This window comes from Zootermopsis nevadensis, unplaced genomic scaffold (assembly GCF_977971745.1).
Source record: "Zootermopsis nevadensis isolate Lab colony 2312 unplaced genomic scaffold, Znev_1.0 Znev_ptg000027l, whole genome shotgun sequence".
Classification (NCBI taxonomy): domain Eukaryota; kingdom Metazoa; phylum Arthropoda; class Insecta; order Blattodea; family Termopsidae; genus Zootermopsis; species Zootermopsis nevadensis.
The window spans coordinates 2,679,043-2,696,621 of record NW_028259159.1 but is presented as its reverse complement, the minus strand read 5'-3'; the positions used below and the strand labels follow the sequence as shown (position 1 = coordinate 2,696,621).

Genomic DNA, 17,579 nt, shown 5'->3' with positions numbered 1-17,579 from the left:
AGTTACAGAATTGTTTGTACCGATTAATCTTCAGTTAAATGGTCGCTATATGCGGGCTATATTGAGAGCTCCACTGTTCCTGTGATAGCTGCATTTCTTTATGTTGGTTCCTGTAAGTCTACGTCAGAGATGAGAAGTTGATTTAGAGTGCATCGTTCTTAAGTTGCTACAAACATAAATGTCAGTACAAGAGCAGCATTAGTACCACCCATACCTAATGTGGTTTAAGTTTAAATTTTAACGTCCTCAAATTCTTTTTTGCAGTTTTGAACTTAATGCCGATTCTGTCCAAACGCCAGTCTCAAATTCCATTTATTTTACTACATTATTTACAGAAGACACTTAAGTAATTTTGTATTACCTGTAGAAGTACGGTCCTAAATCTTTAAAATTAAAGTTCAAATGGAAACCGACAAACTGATGTCAAAGTTCTCTGTAAAAATAAAAATGAGAATGATCTTTGAAGAACCAGAAGATATTTCAGAATGGGACACAGGAAACAACAAATGAACTGTTTCAGATAAGAAAAAGACGAAGAAGAAAGGTTCTAAATCAGCGAGTATCCTCCCTGAATTACATAATAACTGGACAATGTATTGGTTTCTGCTACATGGAGTTACAATCCCAAATGTTCACATATAATGCCAACATGTAACGAACCAGACAAAGAAAGCGGCCTTATCACCGAGAACAGAATCAGGGGCATCCGGTACGACGAATTTCAGAGCACTTAGGACTGAAACCCTGACATTATGAACCTGAGACTAGAAAATGCATCGTCTCGTCACATTAAGCAAATAATCGATGCGTCGTGGCAGTTAGACGCTTGTGCCTGATAGCGCAAAACACAAAAACTGTAGAACCGATGTAGGAGCGCCCATCTATAAATTACCGTCCTCGGCCTTCAGTACGCAGACCGACTACTGTAGTGCCTATCTCCATGGTTACGAATAAAAATTCCCAGGCATTCATGCAGCACAGCATAAACTTCCCATCAATTGTTGCGTCAAGTCTCTACAAACCATTGTCTGTCTGGACTGAAAATTTACGGCGGTGTTCCCAAACAGGGGCTCGTGATGCTAAGTCGAGACGTAGGCTAATGCCCTGCAGGCTTTCTTCATCCGCGGCACGCAGGCACATGACGGCACACTACAAAATTTCGCATTACGAAGAGGGGGTAGGGACGATATATGGCCACAAATATGTGTCTGCATGTGGGGTTACGTCAGTGAAGAGCGTTCTTCATTTTAACACTTGTTAACACGTTTTACAACATACCACAAGCTACGTTCTCACTTTTCTAACATTTCAAATGTAACTCAGTCTTTTACGTGAAGAGGAATGCACTTCTTCAAAATGTGTATCAGTTATATGAATTGATGCTGTCCAAAATCATAATTACCCCGAACGGTTCTGTAAACAACCAAAGATTAATTTAATGTTGTTTATATTTTCAAAACCTGAAACAAAACATAATTCTGCTGTAATGTGTGCTCCAATGTTGGCAATGAGAGCCCACACATTTCTACATATTACCTAGCATCATAATTCGGCGCAAAGAAGATTGGCCGCATAAAAGAAGAATTAACCTATATTTGATGCCCTTCGTAGTAATGGAACTTGGCGTCTTCACCATTTCTATAGTTGCATAGGCCTAATTTAGCCATCTTTCCGAAACAGAAAGTTCTGCCTTTCATTGACGACATTGTGCGGATTTTGTTCTTAGAGCGAGATGCTTTGCAATAACAGAATGTAAATGAAATAAATAAACATCAAGGTCAGTGAGCTACACACCGGATTTGGAAATTAGGTGTAACTTACTCCATTGCAGCACGCTTTTCCACTCCATTCCTTTTTACCTGCGGTTTAGAATTCTTACCAAGCGAGGTGCTTACTGAATTAAGTTGTAGACAAATAAGAGTAGTCACAGGTCACTGATTCGGAAACATTTTTACGCGCATTTTTTACGCCTCAATTATTTCTTTTGCTGAAAATGAAACGAAAATTCCTTGCGCCATCTTCAAACGACTACATATTCAGTGACAAGGATAGACAAACGATGCACATTAAATGGAAAATCTGTCTATATGAGAAGTCCTGAGGGAACACTTCTGCGACGGTCGCTTGTTTTCGTCCGTGACAGGCTAGCTGAACACAGTGCGTCTCACTTATTCAAGAAGCACCCATTTCGAATTCAAGTTGAGAACTGGATTTTGCTACTGATGTTACAAGAGTTTTTTTCATAACCTCCCATCAAACATGTTATCGTAGACGTAACGTTTTATAAAGGTAATTATATTCGGGAGACAACATTTTCGAGCACGCCGGCTTTCTTCAGCGAAACTTTTTTTCTCGATCCAAGCACTAGGATAGTATTTCACAATATGGAACGACAGCCCTCAAAATCTTCGCGTATTTGCTATTAAGAGAGCCACGCCCATCCACAACTCTATCCTTCCCAATCCTTACCTATACCTATTCACACCGAGGTTCTTCATTGAGCGGAAAAACTTCTTCATCGCATTTTACAGCGTAAATCGCAGGATGGTTGTATGAATAATGAGTTCTTCGCAAAGAAACCTTCAGGTCACGATAGTCGGGGTCGAGTATCAAACTCAGTAACCCTCGAATACGAGGCAAGAGGGCTATCGATCCTACCGCGATGTTCCATTCCGACTGACAGCCATCCGTCTGTATTCGCCTGCGCCAGAATATTCAGATGTGGTGCCTACAGCCGGCCAGATGCAATGCCATTGTTATCTTTGGGTCTCTCTCCTTGACTCAAGTGGGTTTCGGGTTTCTCTGTGTTCTTTGAATGGTTTCTGGTGGCTCCCCTGGTCTTCTCTCATGCGATATGCATGCCAAGCTGGTGTATACGATACTCCACTCAGTAAGTGGCAAAATAAATATTTGTTTAAGCCCGGAACCTTACTGCAACCAGAAGCGGCTTGTAACGTCTGCTCTGTGATCGTGTTTGTCTAGACTTCAAATCTCAGTTCACGCGACATGTCAGGAATGGCCTAAGTACCACCGGCTTGCTTCTACGTTTATTCAAAGAATACGTCTCAAATGTCTGTAAGTCGCACAGAGATCGAACTGTAGGGTGTTCCTTAATACTGAGGTGGGAAGGAAGTGGATGTGGCGCATTAATGTAGGCTGCTATATAATAAATTGCTTGGCTGGACTGAGGAAGACTACGGAAGGTGTCAGAGTGTGGCCTATATTCTGTAAATATTCAGTATATTCTTTTTGTTTGAATAGGGAATGACGCTGTGATGTAATGATAATTCATTCTGAATGTTTTGCTAGTTTGGTTAACTCGTTTCAGAGATCGGAAATACCTTCATCTCCCACTGGGATGCCTTCATTTTAATTTAGTAGGCCTACACTTATTATTTAATGTCGTGTTTATAGGACGGATGTTGATGTGACGTGAAGCTGGAGAAAAATGCGTAATAATGAAGTGCTTGGTAGTTTCTATTCAAGGAGGATGTGATTGGAAGGGCACGAGTAATGCGTACAGAATTTTGGTTGGGAAGCATGAAGCCAAGAGATTGGTTTCTTCTGACTCAGGAAAGGGACCGATGTCGGGTTCATCTGAACACTGTGATGAACTTTCGGGTTCCACAAAACGCGGAAAATTTCTTTACTTGCTAAGCAACCATCAAGTTCTAAAGAAGGAATGAGCTCCATGGAGTTTGTTAAATGTGTTTCGTGTGTTAAAACTTAATTTCACTTCCAATGTCCAAAAAATAATCACACTCGCCAAGTTTATTATTGCAAATGCCCGCTGAGGAACGCAACGTCCATTATTATCAGAGTCTGTGAAAATAAGTACTCAGTTTATACGTTATCCAGTGACGTGGCGTTTTTCACGAACGCAATATCGCATAAATCTCGGTACATTGTGTGGCATTTAGAAAGTGCTGGCAAATGAACGAACTGAATAAGTCATGCCAAAGCGTTGACAGATTCTGGTGGTTGGTTTTCTGTTACATATAATGACGTATGGAACAGTTGGGCATTACAAGAATATCCACTCCATGTGCACTTTCTGCAGAAGGGGCGTAAGTTGCATTTATGCGTTGGCTTGTGTCAGCTGACTTAAGCAACTACAAAGTTAAAACCACTCCGTGGTGTTCAGAAAACCTAGTCTGCGCAACGCGGAGAGATTATTTTCCCTCAGAGAGAATATTGTTATTGTTGCGGTGTTCTGTGCCTCTAACAGGCCCTTTGTCCCTCCTAGACATGTGAGCAGCGGTGGAATGATATTGACAGTTCAAAACCGCAGGGTTCGGAGAGAAACCTTCGTCCGCCACGAATCCTGCAAGGACTGACCTGGGCGTGAACTAAGTGTAGCCGAACTGCCTGCTTCTGTTCCTGTGTTTCTTCGGTCGATCCACTGTCCCGAAGCCTGTGTTATCTCTGTGTGTTTATTGAAACGCTTCTGACAGATGGCCAGAATTAAACCCAATATGAACACGTAATATCTGAGTCTTGCCAAAGTAAATGTACATCCTAAATATACGTGTAAAACAAATTTTTAGGCGGGTGAATTTGTACTGTTGTATAAAATGCCAGATGCGGTATTTTTGTAAACAAAGGCTAATACGATACGCCGATAACACGTTACATTGCAAATGACTGCAGGGCTGTGCTAGCGGGTCGGAAAACGCCCTAGAGTTGTTTCAATTCATTACACGGCGTAGCAGCTATAAAGTTCCAATACATTGAAAATTCTTTCACTTGCTAAATAACACATGCAATAGATAAAGGGTCGTTAAATAACCCATGAAGCGAACTAACAGACAGTTGGTTGTAACTAGAAAGTATAGTTTTTTAAACACGGGTGATAGTCAAGAAAACGCGTAGAAAATGAACGTAAACTGGAAACTTACTGATACGTGAATAACCTAAGGACAGTGGCAATGGCGGGCTTTTGTGCCGATGGTGATGAAACTTATTATTACTATAAGGATCTTCATAATGTGTTACTTTATTCACTTTTTAGTCGCGTTAAACTTGTGGGATACAGTGCATTCTGTGTGTGATATAGTTAGCCTACAGTACGTTGTATCAATGATTCTTGCCATTTGAAGATGACCGTCTTTTCAGAGGAGCTTGCTGTTTCTATTGTCAGGGTAATGAGCGGTATTGAACCTTGTGTTATGCTTTCAAAAAGTTAGTTAAATTGGACTTTACGAAAATTAACTATATCTTAAATATCCTAGATTTTATATAATTTTAAAATAAAATCGGCTAGGCCTATACATGGGCAGTTTTAACAAGCACGCTTCGTTTGAATGCTCTGTCTTGTCCTTGCTGCTGTTATCTGTCAAGTTTGAAATGCGCTGACAGTTCTGCAAACTGCGCAAGAAACACACAGGAGCATAAATCTCAGGGGTTTAAGCTTCTTCTCTTGTAATAATCACCCTTGTCTTCTTTCCAGAAATGCAAAGAAAAGTAAGCTTACCAATTCCCCCACAATCTTTAAGTTCGTATAACGGTTTGCCCACCCTCTGAGGTAATTTACAGCCCCTTTGACACAATCCATCATTTCTTTCAAAAAACACAAAACGTCAGTTAATATTAGTGCCTCTGTAAATGTCATGAAAAGGTTCTCTATGGGGTCACTGACTGCTACACAGTAGCTCTGGTGTTTCTTTCTTAAGTAACTGTGAACATTTGTAGTGTTGTTAAGTAATGCAGCACACGGCAAACAAAAGAGATTAAGGCAGAGCTGGTGGAGTATTTAACAAAGATTTTGTCTGTATGATAAGAATAAATTGTCGGGGGACAATGTGATCCTTGGGCCTGTTTCGTTCTGACAAACTCCCAGTCGATATGAGTAACGGCTTGTGAGGCCGTAGACTTGTATGTTGGTAAGTACAAATGTTTCGGAGGTACATAACGCTTCCATCTTCAGCACTTAAACCCTAAGCATGGAGGTAATAAGTTTCTCTAAAACGCTGGTGTCTACAAGCAAGGCATTACATACCAGAAGACCAACATTGAACATCTTCACCTTGAGAATCTCAAATCCCATACATCTATGTAACTGGCAAAAAACCCGACGATTCAGCATTACACGCGAATACCAAAGCCAGCCATTGGACACAATTCTGAGTCATTACTAATCTTAAAAGCACTTTAAGATCAATCTTAATGTTAACTTGTCATTTCCTTTTCGATCTTCCAAGTTTCCGCTTTACAAGAGATTATAACCCTACCAACATAATTTCCCTGCATTTGTCGTCTGCAAGGATCTGATCCATCTTAATATTATTAATTTATTTCCCATGTAATATTTGAATGATGTCTTATAAATCACAAAGTTCCGCCTTATACAGGATAATATTCTAAACTGCTCACTTACTTCATCGATGTTATACTTGACTGTCGCCCTGAGAACTTTCAGAAACTTGAAACACACGTTCCTTCTTTTGAGTAACTAGGGAACTTGTAGCCAGCAACCCAGATCGGCTTTGGGATTCATCTCGCCTTGACTCAAATCTGTGCCTAGATATCTCATCCTGGCACAAAGCGGCCAGAGCATGAAGCTACAAATTTAAGTCCCTGTACACTTCTGTGGTGTTCATTAAGCACATGGGGAAATTCATCTTTACCTCTTAAAAAGTCCTGGCATTAGCTTTTATCTGTTGTAGAATGCAATATAACTAGGATGCCAGTTTGGTCCCATATGCTGAGAATAAGCCACAATGCTTCGCTCGGGAGGCCGCAACGGAAATAACGATTCTCGGTATTACAACTTTGCGATTTTGATGTATTTATGGCACTTGTTTGAAAGCCTTGTTGCTTTGTTGCTTGTCAAAGGCCGGTTGTGGTTACGTTTCGGGAAGCTACCGTTCTGTGGACCTCTACCCCATGAATACCAGCGGTTGGGCTTTGTGAAATACCAGGGATCTAAAGTCCACTTCAATGGATTTTGCTAATATCCTACATGCACACATGAATTGTCCGGGTTGTTAACCTCAAGTCTTCATGACCTGGTACTTTGTGCACGCACACTTTTATTTACCTCTGTCTGTATCAATTGCGCGCACTAATCATGAGTGCATATATATATATATATATATATATATATATATATGGCCTATGTAAATATGAATCACAGATAACACTCTGTGTAATTCAGATCGATTTTTTATGACCAGCAAATTTGGCTGTAGTTTGTACATAAGGATGAAGTCTTAGGGATAGATTGTTGCTTCCAACGCGCCATTTTTCATTTCTGTTTTCCTACAGTTCTTTGTAATGTAAATAGGCGATATTTCTTAGTCATTTAACAAAAGATACTGTCTGTTAATTACTTATTTGTCCTGTTAAAATATATATTTCCTTTCATAAAAATGCATCCACGTTTAGATTGCTACTAACTACGTGCCTTTCAGTTATTCCTGCTTGAAGTCCGGTGACGGAAGTTGTCAGCTCAGTGTGCTCCACTATATTGTTAATAAATGTGCTGTTCTCATAAGTTAACTTAACTAACTAGATGGCTTAAGGAACCCGAAGGTTCATCACCGAACTAACCAAAGCCCTCCACCAGATCCTGACTTTTAAGTTAACGCGGATGAAAATCGGGATTCTCCAATGGCCAAAATGTCAGCTTGTGGTAAGTTCAGTTTATGTTGCACGCTGTTCTCACGACTATGTTTTATCGCTTCTTATGTTAAGTCTTTTGTCGTCAGGCTTTAAAGCACATTCCAAGTGTACTGTTGTGCAAGGCTGCTAATAAACTGCATGAGCTATCGGCTCAGCCGCTGAAATTTCAACTATATTAGTAGTTCACATCATCAAAATTAAAGATTAATGAGTGAATATTAATTTAATCTGACGGTCATATATCCATATCCACTAATATAATGTAGAATTTGTCTAAATGTTAGAACTAGAAATGGAATTAACGTTTAGTAGTTAAATTACGAAATTAGAAAGCCATCGTATTTCAAATTCTGCATTAAACTCTCATTCCAGCACGTTTTTTTTGTCAGAGGTACTACATATACATAACTTATATATTGGTATATACATGGAAACACAACGATAGGGTATTTATTTTGAACATGTTTATGGCGAGTGTCTTTTCGAAAGAACATGCCCACATATGTCAGTTATCTCATTGCCTCGGTGTCGTGCTTAAGGAAGTTATTAATTTTAAAAGCATAGAATACTATTTAAATTAGTTCTCCATGTGGCTAAGAACGGAAGGTTCATAAAATATGCTTATCTTACTTCATGTCACAAATACCCGGTGCTTACACGCCACGGCCGAAGAAGTGCTCAGAGCACGCGGAGGAAGAAAGGAATCAAAAGGCGAGAAAGAGTATATTGAGTGAAAGATACAGACAGAAAGGAATGTATAAAGAGCTACAGAATACAGAAACAATAAAAGACGGAAAAAAGAGGCAGAAGGGCAGTATAAAGAGAAACATTTTTCAGGATGTAGAAAGGAAGCAGAGACATGAAGAAAGAAAGTAAAGGCAGACAGGCATGAAAGAATATGGTAAAACAGAACGAACGAGACATTAAGAAAGGCAGGGAGAAGGAAGGAAGAGACAACGAAAGATACAGACGAAAGGGTGAAGAGAGAAAAACAGAGAAGAGCGAGGTTGAGACATAGAAGAAAGATAAAGGAAACAAGGAATAAATGCGCCTGCTCTCGGAAGGAACTTTGTCTGTGGCCGGTGACATTGCACATGGCAAGTGGCAAGTGTCGATGTGGCACGGCGTGTGGACTGGGGGCCGCGATTGGCCACTGTCTGTGGCGGCAAGTGGGGCGGTTCTGCCCCAGCCACGCACGCGCTCGTCGCCATGACAACAGCCACTGGGTACACTGCATTTGAAAACAATATTCACTATAATCGTTACCCACGTATTGCAGAGAATGCATTCCCACATTTGTGAAAATGCTACACAAAGCTGCATTTAGCAGGATAATATTAAAATGGACATAAGGGGGAAACTGTAACGACTTTAAGTATAGAGATGAGTGGCGGAGATTTGTTGTATCAGTAATGAACCATCCATTTGAGTAACAGTGGCAGTTTCTTTCATGGGAGTGAATAGTTAAACATTTTTCAGGGAACACCCTGTACAAGGGCTTAGGTTAAATACTTCACCAAAGAAGCAAGGGCGGGCTCAAATCCCTGGTCTTTGAAAACCGTTCGCTGTTAGAGTGAACGAAATCCAGAAATGTTTCCTGAAGAAGTTTTAGTGATGATGTGGCATTCTCGAAGCCCGGTCCCTCCTCTGAGGTGAGAGGTGCAAAGTTCGGTGGAGAACGAAGCACCTGAGTAGCACGGCGAACGCAAGACAGCGGCGGCGAGGAGAATTGATAGGACATGCGTGTTCCGAGACCGCATAAACTGGCGCCAGCTGAGGGAACGGAACACGCCTGGATGGACACAATGCACTGAGCAGCGGGGGACATGCACCAGGTCCTTGTAACCCTCGTCCCTCGTCGATGCATTTGCACAATAAACTTTGCTTTGACAAATCGTCAGTTCCTACACTTAAGAAAACTCTCAAACCACTTAACCGTATCGATGAAATGTACCACAGCAGATTGTAATCAGAGCTGAGTAAAGAATTGTATTTTAGTCGGTATAACAGCAGCACAGCCAATACAAACAGGCCTGATGGAATTCGTTCTATTTTTATAGTCTTTGTCCACCACTTTGCAGGCGGGGCAGCATAATGTTCATACTAAGTTACATGATAACTCGTCAGTTGGTTTTAAAGTTTCTAGCGAGAACATTCACATACATATGATAATACTGTAAGATTACGCGTTCTACTTATATGATATGCAAAACAGGACTCACCGATACAATGTCTCTTGGCGGAACGCTGAAGAATTATTAAAATATGAAAAATGAATTTGAGTAAAAAAAAACCCAACTAATTCATCGTCCAGTTGTTTTTCCGGAAATAATTTTTATTAGTCGTTTAGTGTTTTTATTTTTCCTCAGACTATATAGCGTCATGTCGTGTTAATATAGGCCGTTGGTGTAAAAGGAACGTTACTTTCTTTTAAAGACTTTGGGTGGGGCTATATATTTAAAAAAAGGTTACAGTTATTGTCATTGTCTTCGAAGACTAAAACCATGTTACTAATTTTGTAAGTGAATATAATAGAAAATTAAATATTATATAATGTAATCCGGCATTGGAAAAACAGTTTTCCCTCGTATTATAGGTGATTTTTCACTCTTCACCAGTCTAAAGTGATAAGTGGTAATGTTGATACCTGAAAATTCTTGTTTGTGTATCAGATATTTTATCAAGAGGGAACAGATATGCGCCTATTACCATGTTACCGTTGCGAATTAGAGGACAAGGCCAACAAAAAAAAAACAGACCAGCAGGAGGCTTTGTCATATTTCCTAGAAGTCGGTCCTTACCGAAGGGCGATCGTCATTTGGACCGTGTTCTGTCTCCACCCGATCCGAGTGAATTCGATAAGCTAAGGGGATTTATCCCGCCACACTTTTTTGTTTATAATAGTCGCAGTAGCACTCAAAAATTTAGAAACCTATCAGAAAGCTGTTTAGAACGCATGAATCTACTATGTGTAATCGCAATACCACAGTATCCTACACGGGTTTTGCTGTAATTATTCTCTACTAAATGCGAAGTTGGAATGACAAGTCGCACTATACCTTTTCGCTACTCGAAACTAATGAATTTTGAAACGCCTCAACTTCAAGCTCAGAGTGTTGCATTTTACACAATTTCCTCTTCATCTCCTTACATAGGCTAGCTTTAAAACAACAGTATACTAGCTCATTTTACATTTAAATTTGAACCGAAGTTCGTACTTCTTTCCTTCAAGTATTTTTTTTTTCTTTTCACCCTACAGACAAGGTGTTGCAAAAGTTCATACATATGTTTATTCTTCTTCCTGTTAATGCGTTTCTTGCATCTGTCTGTCGTCTGATTCAGTTACGAACACCGTAACACTGGAGATCACCCTGTCTTTACACCTGAAATTCGTGCCTTAATGTCGACACGACAACCTGCGAACTTTCGAGGCGGAACACCAGTCAGCCGTGTTCCGTGCAACGTTCTGGAATGTTCGATCCACAGACCTGCTGCTATGAACTCGCAGATGTTAGTTATTTCGGCCCATCGGCTATTACTCATGATAATTACAGCTTTACATGTCCTTTATATGACGCATTATAAGAACTTCTATTAGAAATTTCGGCTGTGCCAACGTTTTCGTTGTTACAAACGGGATATCTAGATCTGGAATAGAGATCACGTTTGCTCTTAACATCGTTAGTGTTTAAATTCAAATTGAATTACTTTCAGGTAATTTAAAGAAATTTGTTGGGCGCCTTGAAGGGAACTGTCTTAATTTGCCACTGACATACGCTTAACTGTATAGAAACAAAAGCAGACAATTTTGCTGATTAAAATTCAAGATGAAAAGGGTGAAACCTACAAGATACAATATTGATTTATGAAATGGACACCGGCGACTGTTCCAATATTTATTACAACAAAACATTATATTAAACCAGCATTTTAACTGGTTACAGCATTAACTTCATGTAATACTGCATTTCCGCATAGGCTTACAGGGACAGAAACTAAACCAGCTAATAAGTGAATATTCCAGCGAGAACAAGTTTGTTAAAACTCACTAATTCCTATTTACGGACGTGTATGTGTTGTGCGTGTTCTGTGGTGTTGGAAGTAGAGATTAAAAAAGTTGTTTTACATTTTGAAATTACAAACTGAAAGATACGTGGACTAGTCAGCAGTTTCCATAGAGACGCAGGTTAGGTAGTTTTCTTTCTCCGACAGACAGACAGACAGATTGACAGACATTTATCCGAGTATCCTGCAAACGCCTGGAACTGTATGTAGGAATCAGTGGTTTTACTTAACACTGGTTTATGCTTTATAAAACAAAGTGATGTAAACACGTTTTCTAATTGGGCTGTTTGTATATTTGACACCGAAATGGAAGTATACATTTCTGGTTATTCCAGTACCCGTTACTTTTTAATTTGTTATGCTGTTTTTTACATGTCAGATGTGTCTTATTTTTTGTATGTTGGTAATTTGGGCATAATTTTTACTGGTAAAATGAAACAAAATGATAGCTTGAATTGTTAAAGTAAAGTGAAAAGTTCATCAGTGACGTGTTTAGCACCAAACGTACTTCAGAGGAAACATGCATGGTGTTTCTGGGTATGATATATCGTTCGTAGCACAGAAAGGGTTAATTATGGCCTATCATACTGGAATTGATGTCCCTAAAGATTAGTGCAACTGGGGAATACATCCTACCTCGTTAATGTTAGATTTTATACAAGTGATCGTACCATACGTAGCAAAATAAGAAATGTCCAGGAATTGTTGACAGTGACTTTATATTTACCGTCAACCTGTATATTTAACGACGTTTTTACAACCAAAGGCTCTCTGAAGGTTAGTAACCGTAAGCTGTGAAGCTAGTACACAGGATATAATGGCGCGTATCTCTTATAGTCAAGAAGTGTTATTAAATCTAAAAATGTTGTCATGGCAAAAAGAGATATTAACTGCGAACAAAGCGGGAGAACTGATTCTTTACTTACTTCTTGACTGGAAATTTGTTGTCGTCCAAGTTTCTTCTTTTTGCAAACTGCAAATGATAGGCCCATATAGCCTATTCGAATTTGGTCCGGGCGCAAAGAAGTCTACTTCCGCCACACGACCAATTAACAGTAGCAAACAACCAACAAACAATTAACGAACAAAGTGAAATAACAAACTAACAAGCAACTAACCAATAGAACTTCAAAGAAACCGTCAAATCAAACGACAAACATGGTAAGCAAACCAATGAAACAAATAACAAAGACAATGAACCAGTCAAGAAACTCAACAACACACCGATGAACAAAACAACTTACCAATCAACCAGATAAGCTGTTTACGTGTTATTCCGTAAGGCACTGTGCCAGAAATTAAATCACGTGTTTATTTTTAACAAAATTGTTCCCCAAATGTTGTTACTGAGTAGAACAAGCATCTTAATAGCAGGCCACGATAAATGACGCAAAAATTCATTACTACCATCACCGACGCCATAACGAAAATAAGAAATTAATCCCTGTCTGCGGCGACGGTTTGTGACGTGGTGGGAGTTTCGTTACAAAGTAGCGAATACTAAATGAACCTTTGCCTCAAGAGAACGGCACGACTGACGTACAAACAGTAATAAGACGAAAAGGACCCACGTGAGGTTATGAATATTTCATGTGGCGAAGGAGAGCTACTTCCAGCAGACAGACAGACAGACAGACAGACAAGACTGATAGTTCCTGAATCGTGATGCTGTACATAGGCAAATGTTAAAAGTTATCTTCAAAGAAAACAGAGTCGCTACGTGGTTCGTACATTAGACAACACTTCAAGGGAAGAGACCACTCGGGAGACGTAGGAGTAAATGGAGCATAAATTAAAATAGATGTTAATGAAATGCGATTCATTTTATTTAGGGCAGGAACCAGTGGCGAGCTCGTATAAACATGATAATGAAATTTCGGGTTTCATAAAAGGCTAAAATTTTCACGAGTACTGTATTACCGAGAGATGAACGTAAGATACATGCCTTGCAGAAGATTACTGAGCCTAATTCGTCTGCATGTCATGTTTTTAAAAGCACGTACTTCTGGAGCTGTTTTGTGTGTTGCGGAATTTGAAGTTGGCCTGTATCATATGTTCCACAGACCTGATTTAAAAGCCATGGAAGTTGCGCAGAACATGCTTTTATGCCAATCTCATGAGGAAAAGGAATATTTATTGAACCCATAAAACATGTATTTAAAAGCACGTTCTTTGAAGGTAAGGTTTGGTGTGTTGTGGGCTGTACTGAAACCTATAAAAGTGTCTCACGGAGTCGTTTACGATCGCGATGCTATTTGATGATCTCTTGAATCAGCGCTTCGGGCTGTCCGTTGCCAGCTCTGTTTGCGAGTGAATCACATGCCGCTAACCATACCGGAATGTACTCTGATAGCTATAAGCTTGTGACTGCACGCCCTGACGTTCGCATTTCAAATAAAGAGCCGACAACAGCGTTGTATTCTTACACTCCATCTGGGGCTTCCTACGTCGCTCGCAGGTTGGGCCAGAGATCATTAAAATGTCGGCGCTGTATAGGTATTAATACGTCTGTAAACAAAAAGTGTCACAAATTGCACTTGCTGCAATTTCAACATGTTTCTTCTCGTCAAAGACTGTAGGCCTATCTGTTTGTATTCTATCGTTCGCAGAGTCGCTGCTGGGATCTGGAACGGATGACGATGATGACGATGACAATAGCACAAGCACGACGGCGACGACACCCGGAGGAACGGGCGGACTGAAGCACCATCATCCCGGGGGTGTACACCCCGGTACCACGCCCGAAGCGAACAACAATTCGTTAGCGCCTGGTGATATGACACCCATCGTAGGGGGGCCTGGTTCCCTCAATGACAGCAAGACGGGGCAAGACGACTCGGAGGATCAGGGTGAGTAAAATCGGTCACCGAGCATGTGTCTATCTTGATGCTCCTCAGAATGCCACACATCGGAATGTAATTGCTTTTCGTATGTTGTGGGTCTGAGATACAGAAACGTAGAGGAACATGTCACGTTTGTTTCATTATTTAAACGAAAAAATATAAAAAAGTTGACTTTTAATTGTCTACTGTAATTCAGGAGGGCTTGTTAGTAAGTTGCTTGATTAATCACTCATCGACGTTCTTATTGAAGCAACTTCTGCATGTGGAAGGAAACAGCCGTGGCCAAATGTAAGTGATTATCCCGCAGGAACAGGCTAAGCAAACCCGGGACTCCCAAATACGAAGGAGTGCTACTACCCTAGCGCGACGTTCGGTTAAGGGCTGTGTCATGCTTGATTAGTATGGTGAAGACTGCTGTACCAGCCACAGGACGTAAAAGCTGCTAGGCTACAGCTCATCTTGTATGTCTTAGAATTAGTTAAATGCAAGCCTATGAGATCTTGATCGTTACAGTGTTTAGTTTTTATAGAGTATTATCTTGCAGGTTCGCTGGACGGGGACCCGGAGACGCGGGATTCGCAGACGGAGAACAAATCCCCGGACGACGGAAACTCGGGGTCCAAGAGACGGGGACCAAGGACTACCATCAAGGCCAAGCAGCTGGAGATCCTCAAGACGGCGTTTTCGCAGACGCCGAAACCGACGAGGCACATTCGGGAGCAACTGGCCAAAGAGACCGGTCTGCCCATGAGAGTCATACAGGTAGGCCCACGTGGGAACTACGTACATACGTATAGAATTTTCTAACTTTTATGGGAAACGCAAAGGTTATTATCGTGTTCACGGACTTTTATACTCAAACCAGTACAATCCATTTCACTTCTCGCAATCTGTTTTTGTGAGATCAATCTTCATGCCACCCCCCCCCCCAAGTAATGGTATCCTTGCAATTCTGTAACCAAAATTCTCAACGCATCGCTCATTCGTCTGAACAACCCTTAACATGTTATTTAAGGATTACATATTTAATTAGGCCTATCTGGTACGTTACTCATTGTTGCTTATACTTAACGAAACACGGGAAATTGCTAGAAACCCAGTACTTCAGAAAAGAGAAACACTCTATATGCACCGGTAGTGGGCGGATGTTTCGGGTGCACAGGCCTACCTCAATTCCTGTGAAACTGCACTCTGTCACGTAAGGTGCTGAAATTCGTCGCCCCAATGTCCAAGCACAACTGGACAGAATGCTCCAATTAGCGAATAAGCACGTTTAAAAAAAAATACTGCAATATTCTGACAAGTGTACTTATCCGAGTGTTTGATTGGTGTGCTCGTGGAGAGATACTGGCTACTTATGAAAGGAAGTTCTGATAACCGGTGCCTCTGAAATATACAAGTTGTCCGCATATTTATCGAAAAACCGTCATATTATATTCGGTCAATAACGGAATAAGAAGTGTTGCCAAAGAGACCAAGAGAATATAATTTTTAGATGTTCTCATTTTTGAAGAGAGTGCTCATTACAGATACGAAGTTCAGAGACCATTGATTCAGGCAGATGCCACTTTTGCGCACTCATTGAAGAGAATGTGACATGGCCGATTTTTCCACTATGCGAAGGTGTAGATGAAGTGTCTCGGAGAGGCTGTGTAACGCCTCGGTAACACAAACGACGCGGCAGAGATTGTTCTAACAATATGCGCCAGGAATCCAGTTTTCCGCCATACCCCAGGCCTAGTGATGTTCGCCATCTCACGACACAAGTAAAACTACATGAAGAGAACCAGTTTTCACTGCAAAAGTCCAATGTGCGCGAGTCTTGAGCAAATATTATGAAATTTATTGAATAATCCTAAAACTAAATCAGTCATGTAGTATGAAAAAGCTGACAGTATCTTAGTCAAGAAATCTCCCGTTTTTATGGAACACGTGGAATCATTAGGCCCACAATTCCGTACCCACACAAGCCCGTCACTTGATCGTATCCTGATCCAGCTGAACCCAGTCCATACCTTCACACTTTGTTACTTCAAGATTTATTCTAATGTGTGCAGATTTCCCAAGTGATCAAGTCTTCTTTTTCTTTTACTCGTATTTTACAAGAGGGACAGCTGAAACTCATTCGGGACAACAGGTCCTCAGACCGAAACCGAACTAGAAACCTCCAGAATGAGGAACAGTTCTAATCTCTACGTTTCCACGTTCAGTGTCTGGGGTAGATTAAGATTCGAGTTTCGGCACAGCAGGATATTTTTAGCTGTCGCGGGAAGTGTTTCATGCTCTTAAAATTATTTTTTGAAGTTTCTGAATGCTGATAATTATTCGGCCTGTTAAATTAATTATATAGATTTGGACTGTCAACACATGGCCCCCCCATAATGATACAGTCTCTCGGAGAAGCCTTGAGTTTACAGAGAACCATACGAAGAATGTTGGTAGATGTTTCACTCGAGAAAAAGTCATTAGGCTGTTTAATGGAATGTTTCAAATTAAAAAAGGAACAGAATGAGGCGGAGAGTGTTGCAACATTCCGTGACACGTCAGCATTTCTCTCCTGGACCACAAGAGTTGTCACCTCTGTAAGCAAAAACGGCTCAAGTGGCCGTCATTTATTTCATCTCTCCTCAAAATAAGGAAACTCCTATACCGTCGAAATGCAAGAACTTTAAGGAATTATTTATGAGACGTATTTTGGTTATAAGAACTTACATTTGTACGTAGATTATATAGATTATTATCTAGACACTCTAAAAGAAACTACATAGAGCAAAGTCATTCTTGAGGAGCACATAGTCGCGTAGCTAATCATAAAATTCCCCGCCCAAGTACGGGGCACAGCGTAACATTTCACAATGTGCTAATTTTTTACCGCAATAAATTTTTAGCCATCTAGTCAACCTCAGAGCTGGAGGACCACCTCTTGTCGGATGTCCATGGTTGCTTATTCAGTATATTCATATCTGCCCTTCATATCTGGAGGTCTCCTCCTCTAACCGCAAACTGTCGTGGCGACAAAGAACCCAGTTAACATGGAAGTTACGTTTT

General features: G+C 40.5%; 1 protein-coding gene and 1 long non-coding RNA gene across 2 annotated transcripts in view; one reads left to right on the top strand and one right to left on the bottom strand.

The window, feature by feature from the left end:
* Positions 1-17,579, bottom strand: part of LOC147872457 (uncharacterized) — a 213,432-nt gene that overhangs the window by 12,881 nt on the left and 182,972 nt on the right. The gene's annotated exons all lie outside the window — the stretch shown is intronic.
* Lim1 (LIM homeobox 1) overlaps positions 1-17,579 on the top strand; it is a 66,586-nt gene that overhangs the window by 39,651 nt on the left and 9,356 nt on the right. The window contains exons 4-5 of the mRNA XM_087356314.1: positions 14,298-14,537; positions 15,076-15,293. Of these exons, the coding sequence (XP_087212440.1) occupies positions 14,298-14,537; positions 15,076-15,293 (458 nt within the window). The remainder of the gene's footprint in view (positions 1-14,297; positions 14,538-15,075; positions 15,294-17,579) is intronic.